The sequence below is a fragment of the Triturus cristatus genome, chromosome 3_2 (assembly GCF_964204655.1).
Source record: "Triturus cristatus chromosome 3_2, aTriCri1.1, whole genome shotgun sequence".
Taxonomy (NCBI): Eukaryota; Metazoa; Chordata; class Amphibia; order Caudata; family Salamandridae; genus Triturus; species Triturus cristatus.
Genome location: NC_140584.1, coordinates 440017324 through 440029457, shown reverse-complemented (window position 1 = coordinate 440029457; position 12134 = coordinate 440017324). Strand labels below are relative to the sequence as shown.

The window sequence follows — 12134 nt, the reverse complement described above, 5'->3', positions numbered from 1 at the left end:
TGTGACTTGCAGGTGCCTTGAAGGCACTTTGGCCTGATTCAGAGCTTGCCGGGCGAGATACTCTGTCACAAACATGATGCATATCACACCTGCCTTCTTGTAAGTGCCATGAGTTATAATATACTTGTAAGAAGGCGGACAGGATATCCGTCACGGTTGTGCTGAAGTAACCCGCCCGTCAAACTATAACCCTTAATACACTTGCTTCTCCTTCAAGAACATACATGTCTGACGTCACCACAGGGCATTTACATGTTATCCTAATTGACCATTTCTTCAATTAGGTTATGTTTCTGATGTACTGCACAGCCCTACCTAGCCCCCACTAGACCCACAATGTTCTCTCCCACAACTTTTATGTCCAATGTTGTGTCTAGAGGCGGCCCTGCTGTATAGAGGACTGTATGTGTCAATATTTACTTCTCACATTGCAGAAAAGTTGGCTGAGGTAGCAGTGAGTGCGCAGAGAGCAGTCCTCGGTGGAGCGGGCATTATGGGACCCCCAGGCCCACCTGGACCCCCTGGATCCCCGGGAGGACAAGGACCTCATGGACATCCTGGTGCACGTGGCGTTCCCGGCATCTTTGGTTCTGGTGGCCAGATTGGCAACACAGGCCCGAAGGGTAAGTGGCCTGTATATCGCAATTGTGTGGCTAGGATGCGGGTGAACCAACGTTTTCTGCCAGGTATGTGAGTTATGGGTAGTAAGTCTTGTGCTCTGGGAGGCTGGTGATGCATTGTAGGTTAGAAACCCACCAACCTTCATCCCAGTGCAGCTACATTCAGAGGGTCAATTATCATTGGAATGAAGGAAGGTCCAGTGTTACCTGCAGGGGTCCAGAATTAAGGAAGGGCTTTATACAGCGCCTAATGTCATCAGAAGCGTCTGAAACGTTTATAGCGCAACAACTGGGGCTTGTGCTGAATTTTGAAAATGATGGACTTTTGTTGATGTTAACGGACCTGCAAATGGTCACTGAAGAGATTTGCACTAATAGGGCCCAATTCACAAACGTAAACTTTGACCAAACGTCTACGTTTAAAACTTTGGGAATTCACAAATGGCATTTAAGAGTGCTGTCTTTATGTCTGTACTCGGAGCGGAGATCCGCCCCGATTGTGGACATAAAGATAGTACTTGTAAATGCCCTTTGTGAATTACCAAAGTCGTAAACGTAGACGTTTGGTCTAAGTTTACCTTTGTGAATCAGGTCCAAAGTGTTTGGGGTAATAGCGCATAATAACCTATGTGATTTGAAAAATATAGGCAATGCTTGCGCCTATCACACATTTGAGGGAATCTTTTGAGGACTGAGAGGACAATAAAGAAGACATTAAATGAGGAGTTTGGTGGTCAGCTCTAATGGGGACTGTAACTTGGGAAATACGGAGGATGTCATAGGGAGAAAGAGCTTCTGTCATTGTACCACAGTATCTGGGGTCTTTCTCAAATGTTCACGAGTCCAATCATCTTTCAATTAACTTAATGTAGTTTCATTTAATTTCATGTCTTCTTTTGATTTTCAGGCAAAAGAGGCGAGAAAGGCGACAGAGGGAATCCTGGTCATGGGCACCAGGGTATGCCAGGACCACCTGGAATCCATGGTAAGATCAACAGGAAACTCGGATGTCCAATGCCCAAGAAGGGCGAATTTCAAAGATGGAAGGGGCTGTATGGGGTCGGTGGGCGGAGCACGGGTTTCGGCTATGATCCTATGATGGATATGACCCATTGGACAGGTGGATAGGATCAGTACCATTAAATATGCAGAAATGCTTGCTTATTCTCCCTGCAAATGCCGTGACGAGTGCTTAGCACACGCAATATGTAGTGTAAGGGCTTCTGCTTACATCTTACAAACAGTAACTCAGGCATATATTTTTTAAATGCTTAATGTTAATTATATGGGAATTAATTAATTCATACAGACAGACTTCCACAAACGTGGTTTCTACTCAGATCTCTATGACATGTTCTAGAAATATTTCAGAGCACCTGGAAAGTTTAACACAATAGCTCACGATTGATAAAACATATTTTTGTTGAGTTGGCACTTTATTTGACGCGCAGAAACAACCATGGTAGTGCAGAATTACAACGACACAAAACTCAAATATTTCACAGATGCATTAGAAAGTATACTGACGTTAGGGAATTGAGTTTCCAGCTCTTATCGACTGAAAACACTGACCAGAGCAGGGGCAATAGCAGATGAAATCACTAGGTAAAAAAATATTGTATGTAAAAATATTGTGATCTAAATGACCTGCAAAAAAGATTCCATCTACAATATTTACTACCGCTTTCTGTATCGTAAAGGTAACCGTATACGTGGAAGTGCAGATTTACAGTTCTTAACTCCACATCTAATTGCTTTGGCGATGTAGTAGTAGTCGATACTCTGGACTCAATATTTTTTAGGTCAATATTTTGGTCACAAGACAGTGACAACCCTACCGTAGCACTGATAACACAGCAATGCAGTTTTCCTGGTCTCTGCAGACTGCTAATAGGATTACTGGAAGGTTAAGTCAGAAAGAAAGTGAGCAAGTCAGAGGCTAATAGGAAGAGGGTCAAATTGCCAACCCGGCTCATCTAATATTGGTGGCAATGACAACTGCTGTAACCTGGATAGGAGGACTTACTGAAGGTCAGGCAGCCGAGGTTGTACTTTTAATAAAACCTCAGTCAGGCAGAAGTGGAGAAATAGAGAACAGGGACAAATCCTCCACACTATTGTTCTCAAAGGCATTTGAAACAGTTCTTTACCATGCAAGTCAAACTATTGGAGAACCTGCATTATGGCATCTGTAGGCAACAACAACAGCAACTTTATTTGGCTTTTGCAAAACACCATAAAAGTCAAGAAAGCCATACATATACAAGAAATCATGGGGCAGATTTATGACGACTGGCGCATCCCTGCATATCAGCAGGGATGCGCCAGTTATTATGCGCCACAGCTGCGCCACCATGGATGCGCCTCATTTATAATGCGGCGCACCATGGGGCAAAAACGGCACAGATGCGTGACGCATCTGTGCCGAAAAGTGGCGCATTGCTGGAGTTGCGTCGCAAGCGCGACGCAGCTCCAGCAATGATCTGGGGGGCCCTATCTTTAAAATGCTGTGTCAATCCTTACGCCTGCTTCAAGCAGGCGCAGGGTTTTGACGCAGCATGGGCCTAAAAGTGACTGAGTGAAATCTTGTAGATTTCACTCAGCCACTTTTAGGAGGCGTTCCTGCGCCGGAACGCCCCCACCTGCCCTGGAACGCCTACATGTGGCGCAGGGCTTTACAACGTGACGCATCTCCCAGATGCGTCACGTTGTAAATACCCCGCACCATGGCGCAGGATTTGCGCCGCCGCTGCGTCACAAAAGTGACGCAACGGCGGCGCAAAAGTGGCGCAAGTGCAACATAAATCTGCCCCCATGTCTATAAAATGTTTACCACATCTAATACTACTTACATGAATATTAAAACAATGCTTATTTACTTAATATTTAAAAAGGATTAAAAAGATGCATAAAACTGTATACAGAATAAACAGAAATACCAAGATCACATCCAGCCATAATACGCCCTCAACTGTTAATCACAGCTAGATCTAAGCCTAACAGGGGACTTTAAAAAGCTAAGAACATAAAATACAGTATTATCATAGAGCATTGATAAAAAGGTAAAGGCACATGCCTAAAGTTTGCATGTTTGGGATAGGGATGATATACGTCTTCCCCGATAGGTCATAATAACTGCAAAACATTAAAAAGTGGAGCATGTCGTGTGGAGACTTCCCGTCGCAGCCACAGGGCAACAAGCTCTGACTGACTGACTGAAGTATTTATTAAGCGCACTTATGCCGAGGCGTCTTGGCGCTGAGCTGAAGAGAGGTGTGTGGAGAAAACTACGGCTTGGTGAATAGCCAGGTTTTCACAGACTTTCTAAACAGGGTCTTACTTGTTGTCAACCATAATTCGGTTGGTAATCTGTTCCATAAGCTTGCTGCCTGGAAGGAGAAGGCCTTGCCTCCCCAATGGGCCCTTTTAAATTTGGAGATGCCGACTAGACCCGTATTAGTGGATCTAAGAGTACGGCTTGGAACATAACGAGGAAATAGCGTTTTTATGTCATCTGCACCTCCACCATGGACTGCTTTGTGCACTAGGCACAGGATCTTGAATTGAATACGGTTACGTACAGGGAGCCAATGCAGCTTCTTCATACATGCTGAAGTGGGATGATGCTTTGGGAGATCCAGTAGTACTCTTACAGCCACATTCTGCAGAGATTGGAGTTTTTGGAGCTGTCGCTCACCAATCCCAGAGTATAGTGCATTACAGTAGTCTATGCGGGATAGGACCAGAGCTCCTACTACAGTTTTCCTTAGGGGCGGAGGGATAAAAGGCAGAATTTTGCGAAGAATTTTGATCATCAGGAAACACGCAGAGGTGACCTGGTTGACTTGGTGAGTTAATGAGAGATCTTTATCCACCAGAAAGCCTAAGTTCTTGACTTTTTGTGCAGGAACAGGACAAGCGCCCGCCTCTAGAGGCCACCAGAGGTTATTCCAGATGGATGGTTTTTGGCCGAATTCCAATACCTCCGTCTTTTCGGTGTTAAGTTTAAGAAAACTCATCCATCTCATTACCCTGGAAAGACAGCTTCTGAATCTCTCCGCAGTGACTTCAACATTTTGTGTCAAGGACACCACCAGCTGGGTGTCATCAGCATATGACACTAATTTTAGGCCGTTGTTTCTAATTAGGTTAGCCAATGGCATGACATATAGGTTGAACAACGTAGGGGATAGTGCTGATCCCTGGGGAACACCACAGGGGAGAGAGAGTTCAGCAGATTGAAGTCCCTCCCAGTGAATCTGCTGTGATCTTGACTCAAGGAAAGAGCGCAGCAGCGCCAGAGCAAAATCTTTAATACCTGTTTCGTTCAATCTATCCAGCAACACTTCATGGTTAACAGTGTCGAAAGCAGCTGTTAAATCAAGAAGGACAAGAGTGGCCCTGCCTCCACTGTCCATGACTCTACGGATTTCCTCCACGGCCATAATTAAGGCTGATTTTGTGGAGTGGCGTGATCTAAAACCGTGTTGTTACATCCAGTAGGTTGTTGGAGTCAATAAATTGCATCAACTCCTGGTTAATCATTTTTTCTAAAACTTTGGAAGGAAAAGGGAGACAGGATATGGGGCGATAATGTTTGGTATCCTGTGGGTCAAGTGAAGACTTCTTTAAAATAGGCCTGATACAGGCCTTTTTCCAACTTGACGGAAAGACACCTGAGCTGGTGATTTTATTAAGCAGGGGAGCCAGCGAGGCACTTATCTCCATGGGGGCCAGATGGTATATGTAGGAAGGGCAAGGATCTAGGGGAGAGCCTGACTTTATTTGAAGTAACGCGTCATTGACCCTTGTTCCGCCCACATTGGTGGGTGAGAAGAAGATGAAAGAGGTCAAAATGGAGCCTGGGCAATAAAAAGCGATCGTAAGAGCTTGATATCCCTAAAAGGTATGGTTAAGTGGATTGCATAGTTTAAAAGATGATAAATCTACGTATACTAGACTTCCTTAGCTCCAGGTCTTCCCTTCTAGTATCCGCTGTCTAAAAAGGCCTCCTTTACCCAACCCAAGTCCTTCATACTGGTTGATTCCGGGCTAAAAATAAATCTGCTCTTTTCAGGCTTGTAAAACACTCCTTGAATGGCATCTGTAGGCATCAAGTTCTAGTTCGAAGCATGATATTTTTGTTCAATGGAGATTTAGACAAATGTTAAATATTTTTAGACTCCCCCCATTTTGTTAAATCGATGCTTGTACACTGCTTATAGTTTGTAATTAGTGAATCAGCATGTGTGTGCCCATTTTACATTTGTGTGCACATGCCAATAAATGTCCAGCACTGGCAAAATGTGCAAAAAAGTAAACATTAATTTTGTCACAAGAAACTGATCATCCATTCCAGATTTTGTTGACTGGCTTTGAGGCATCTTGCATAGCCATTGCCAGACCCCTCTTGGTGATCATTGTACCATGATTAATCTGCTAAACATAATTAAAGTGCTACATCTGCCTAAAGGGACAGAAGAGTCAGAAGTTCCTGACAGACGAAATCCTGTATGTTCATGATAAGTCCTTGGTTATTCACCCGAAAGATGTTTGTGGGACTAGTTTCTTGAGGTAAAAGGTAGATTCTTGGATGGAAGAATTGTTACAGTGTGCTGTGCCTTGGTTCATTGCCATAGCTTCTTTCTTTGAGTCTGAAAGTTCTCACTTGGAGTGCCTGATTTAGACTAGGGCAGATTTCACGATCTTGAGTCAAATATTCTATGTGGGGTTATTCCATTATCTTAAGATAGAGTTCTTACCTTTAAATTTGATAGTCTCTGTGTAAGCTCCTCTTTACGATCGAAGAAGAGATCAAGGGGCATATTTCCAAGGAAATGGCGCAGTACGGCACTGCAGCAAATTTTACAGCGCCCCTCTGCGCCACTTCCAAAATGCAGGGATGCGTCGTATTTACAACAATACGGAGCCCCCATGTGTTTTACCTAGTGCTGGCACTAACAATATTTGCCTAGTGGCACCACAAACACGTTTGCACTATAGTGCAATGGTGCCTGCATTGCAGGGATAATTGTTTATGTGTAGGAAGGTGTCCCAATCAATAATGGCGATTTGCTACTTCTATGTGTGCTGCATTCTGCATTTTGGAGCAGGACATTGCGCCACCGGAATGTCTTCCTGACGTTCCGGTGGTGCAATCCCCTTGTACATATTATGCCCATAAGTTCATAGCTTGAGAGTTCTCTCTGAGCTGAGGTTTGTTGTTTGTTCTTGAGCTTGAGAGCTTTCTATTGCAACTGCCAAGTTAGCTGAAAGGTCGGTCAGTTTTATACTTGAGAGTCCATTAGAGGAGCTGCTCCTTTAGTTCATGGACAAATTTCCAGTTTTCAGACGGAGAGTTTTCAATGGGAGTATCCTATGCCTAATTTGTAAATCAATAAGTATGGGGACCCAACGTTTCTCTCAGAAGCCCACCGCTGGTGCTGCAGAATGTAGGGGTTACTGAAAACCACGGCTGTCTAGTCTTGAATCACGTCATGACTCTATCCAGTACCATACACTCCTTGCTCTTTATTTCCCTTTTACATGTTCATTTAATCCCTGCTTTCTGTCTTTGGGACTGTTAATCTGTCGTTCTCATATTTCTTTCCTCGTTATCTCTCTTTTGTTCTGGTTGAAGTCGGATGATGAAAAATGTGTCCCGGTACCCACAAATGAGTGCCGGTGGGCCCTACCTGCAACCACAGGCTCAAATTAAGCATTGGGAGTCTCCACTTCACCATATATTTAGAGGTCATTATTTTGAGCTTTGGAGATCTTAATGAGAGCTGCTCCTTATGTGCAACAAAGAGTTCTTGTTTTGAGCATGCGGGCTTTCTACAGGCGCTGCTCCTTAATTTTAAAGCTTTTGTACTTCAGATTGGGAACTCCCTATCACATCTGCTCCTCGTATTTTCTTAAGTGAGCTGCTTCTTTAGTTGGATGGTATACTTCTTGGTTTTGACTTTTGAAAGTTTTCAGACTATTTTTAGAAGGTTTTGAGCTGAGTATTGTTATTTCGCGGTGATTCACCTTTAGCTCTAAGATATAATTATTTGCTTTGTTCTCAGTTAAAGGTGCTACTTTAGATCAAGGGCCTTATTACTCTGTCGACACCATTGCGGAAAGGAAACTCCCGACTTTAGGTGGGCAATTCTGACCGCACTATTATGATGCGACCACCCATAGGGTGGTTGCAAACATCCATTATACAATGAAAGCTTCTGCGGCGGGTGGAAAAGCCCCGCAGCACAAGCTTCCATTTAAAAATGTATGTTTTGAAACATCCCTGCACCATGTGGCAGGCCCAAATGTGAAGGGCCAGGAGGCAAGGGGGCCCCAATGTCACTTTCCGACAGCCTTTCCATGTTGGAAAGGCTGACATGGAAAGGCAGTCGGTAACCAACATCATAATGCAGACGGAGGAGACACCATCATTAAGGGATTATGCAGACTTTCCAATGGACCGATGGGCTACTTGAGCCCATCGGAAGCATGTCAGAATCCCCCTGCAGGTCTAAACTCTGACTGCCACCATCCTAATACGGCGATCAGACTTGTAAACCGGGGACTGCTCCAAAAATCTTACCCCTTCCCAGGGAAGGCATAACTAGGAAAAATATATATTTCTCCTCATTTCTTTCTCTTTCTTTGTGTGCTGAATTTAAGCACACATAGGAAGAGGAAAATGCCTCCCAAGATTGTTTTTGTGCAGGAAGGTGCCCCTTCCTGCACAATAAAATCATGCATGAAGTGCAGTCACCCTTGCACCATGATGCAAGGATGCCTGAGTTGGCACTAGGCAGCCAAAAGGGTGCCAGTACAGGGGAAAGGACAGGAATGCATCATATTGCCTTAAATACAGCACATTCTTGCCCTTTCCCTGTTACACAGTGCAGCAAGGTGACCTGCTGCGCTGCACTGTGTGACTTCCCCATAAATAGGCCTCTAAATGAGGAGGATCTTGTGTGCGCTTAGGGTTTTGGCAGGAAGCATTATATAATTGTAATGAAGACAGTGGTTATCAACAAATGTCACAAAGGTTATAGTGTAGGAGATATGACAGAGTGGAAGACAAAGTAGTCTGTGGCATAGTCGTAGGCAGAGGAGTGGGTAAACAAGAGGACACGGGCGTTCCTTATCCACCGTGACGTTTCTATACACCTTGCAACAAGCATGCTCACAGCCAAGAAACTCAGGATACCATTCCATATATACACTGCCCCTTACTGTGATACTGGCATTTTAAAGCAGAGACAGCCCATTTAGGTCCAGGTCCTTGGAAGATTTTCAGAATATCTAAATGAGATACATTTACATACAATAATTCGAAATGAAACTCATTGACAAAATCAGTATGTATCCTTAGAATGTTTTCTTTTCTGGTGGCTGTGCTCACCACATATGCTGGGGGAGTGCTGTGCACCTGAAGGTAAAATGCAACTTCAGTGCATAACAGTGGTGTTTCCATGTTTCAAAGTGTGCACTAAGCAGGCTGGTCTCTGGTTGAAGAGATGTAGGGAGCAATGATACCTGTTGCATGGCTGGATGTTATATGGTGACAGAGGCCTGGCATATGACACACAGTTAAGATTTCTGTTATTCTGGTACATTTAACTGAAAACCAAGCCCATTTCCTCCAGCCTCACCATGCAATAATTCTAATGCTTGTTCGAAAATGTTAGGTGGATATGACACATTAATAATGGAATGCAATTAGTGAAAAGCTTTAAATGGTAATCATTATGTGCTTAAGTGTAACAAAAGTGTATTTAACACCAGAGATTGCCTGAGTCATTACAGGGAAACAGATGTGGAATATATTGAAGCCCTGATTATGAGTTGCAAGGTACTTGTGAGGTGCAAACTCCACACGTGAGCTTAAAATCACAGTGTAGTAACATCCAGCCAGTACCGTACAATTATGAGGTAACCCCTAAGAAATGGGGCATAACTGTGTGAACCTGATTGTAAGAGGTGGCTTCCAAGCAGTGGGCCGCGTTTACAAACAAATGACGCAGTGCGGCCCTGCAAACCATTTTGCTGCGCCATGCTGCGTCATTTTAAAAGCACTGGGATGTGCCGTATTAACAACAATATGACACATCCTGTGCTTTCCCCTTTGCTGGCACACAATTGGCATCCATGAGCCAGTGCAGGCACCCTTGCATCATGTTGCAAGGGTGCCTGTGCTGGGGGGATTATTGTATTTGTGCAGGAAGAAACAGCTTCCTGCACAAAAACAATAATTGATGGCATTTTCCTCTTTCCATGCATGCTGCACAATGCAGCATGCATAGAAAGAAGAAAAAACGAGGAGAAATAAAAGTATTTCTCCTCATTGCACCACTCCTACACCTCCCTTGGGAGCTGTAGGGTTGTGATGCATTCCCAGCTTTACAAAACCTTTTAAATCTGGGAATGTGTCAGGTTCCATGGATATTGTGTGGGAATGCCCACAGCCACAACCATGGAACGCCCCTTTCACGCAGAGTAATGTAAGCTTGGACACAAGTGGCCCTCAAGAGTAGAGTCAATGGTGTAGAGAGGGAACAGGAAATAAGCCCTGTCAGGGGGAAGGATTTCATGCTCCCCTTCGCAGTAGAAAAAGGTTAGGTGAGTATGGAGACAGCGTCTTGGCTTCTGTTACAGCCAAATTATGAAGTGATTTTACTGGCTTATTTTTCTGGCAAGTAAAGTTGGACTCTGTGTTCCCATACCCAGTAAATCTGGGTGCACAAACACCGAGCCAGCCATAATCGCCTAGAGATGGATTGTACAAGTGATTTTCACTCTGCCTGAAGAGACTCAGGTGTTATGCAAATCTCTAGAACAGTGAGAGTGACTAAAAACATCAATTTTAACATCTCCCATTTTTGCTTCCTCTCCAGGTCTTCCTGGCGTCCCTGGCTACAGCACTGACGGCAAGGATGGGGAGCGTGGCCCACCGGGTGCGCCCGGCGAGAACGGACGTGCAGGGTCCCCAGGACCCGCAGGCCTGCCTGGATTCTGCGAAGCAGCCGCTTGCCTCGGCGCCTCAGCCTATGCTCCTGCATCCCTCACAGAAGCTGGAGCTATCAAAGGATGAGCAGACTGACCTCACCCTCTCAGCAGCAGGGGGCCTATTTAATAAACATGCAAAGTGCAATTTTACACATTTCTGAAAAAAATGTTGGGGAAGAAGTGATCCCCTGCCCCCAAAAAATAAACTTTGAGGAATCTGGGAAACCGATGAGTGTGGAACAATTTTTCTCACCTGATTTTGATCGTATACATGCCTCCGATTGGTCTTCTGCCGGAGCAGTGGCACCAAGATGGAGCCACAAAGGAACACCCAGGTCTCTGAAGCTCAAGGAGAGTGAAGGAAGAATGTGCTTGTAGAGGTGGCCGCTCCAGGATTCGACATGCCGCAACACATTGTATGGTCAAGACTTGCCACACTTTCCCACCATCTAAGACAAGACATACATTGTGGAGGAGTTGTTGTTTGCTCAATACCTCATAACCATGTCTCACTTCCTCACCACTTGTAAAAAAAAATAGTTATTAATAATTCTAATAATAAAATGCATCAGCTAAATAATCTCCATCCTTTTTATGTTTTTCACGTTTGTTGTCTACAATAAATGCAATTTTCTTTTTTTTTTTTTAGTTTTAAATAGACACCAGCAGCCTGAAGAAGGGTCCTGTTCCACCACTGACACCGCCAGTCCCCAGTTTTGTAAATCTCTGTATTTTGTAAATGATGGTTTTATAAATAAGAAAATAAAAACAAACAAACGTGTCCTATGGAGAGTGTCAAATGGTGTCAGCTTTTGCGATTGCGAACATCAGCTGTTTACAAGAGTGTGACTTGTTGGTTGCAAAAGTGTGTGGCAGAGGCCATTGCATGGACAAAGTTGCTAATGCCTCCCTCCATCCACAAGGGTGACAGGATGAGAAGGATGCCTGCTATTGACCAAGCCAGACTACCATATCTCCTGCACCTCCAGGAGATCGGATGACTTCTTGGGTCTAAGGAATAGATGGTCATTATTGTGGGTGGCCAGAACGAGGCCTGAGTCCACTGGTAGGGGACAAATCTTTCATTCCTCACTGAATGACCTTAACAAACTCTTAGACCTGATCCTATCTGTGTGTGTTGTGGTGGATGGCCAAAAAGACTTAAGCAGCAGTCAGTCAGGTCATTGTTGCTGGCGCTAAGGGCTGACCCCGGATGCCTTCCTACTTTTAGGCAAACGTCTAGATTGACTAGGGGATCTTTACCAGGCAGAGTTTGTTCTGGAGATGTGACACACAGTTTAAAAGTACCAGCCCCCTAAGAGGCTTCCTTCTCTTTAGTCTCTCCCTTGTGACATCTGCCTATCCTTCTAACCTACTTTGAGTGAGATTCCAGTGCCTTCCCACTTGGATAGGAAGGGTGTGGTGATAACTTTTGCATGCCCGAGAGGATAATCTGATGGCTGCAGTTACTCAACTCAAAATATGCCTGCACCTCCTGAAAGGTCCCATGGC

The 12134-nt window shown here is 44.5% G+C and overlaps 1 protein-coding gene across 1 annotated transcript in view; it reads left to right on the top strand.

Moving 5' to 3' along the window:
* COL9A2 (collagen type IX alpha 2 chain) overlaps window positions 1-11403 on the top strand; it is a 137564-nt gene extending 126161 nt beyond the window's left edge. Inside the window, exons 30-32 of the mRNA XM_085648025.1 lie at window positions 435-623; window positions 1528-1605; window positions 10511-11403. Of these exons, the coding sequence (XP_085504151.1) occupies window positions 435-623; window positions 1528-1605; window positions 10511-10707 (464 nt within the window). The 3' untranslated portion in view covers window positions 10708-11403. The remainder of the gene's footprint in view (window positions 1-434; window positions 624-1527; window positions 1606-10510) is intronic.
* Window positions 11404-12134: the final 731 nt, after the last annotated feature.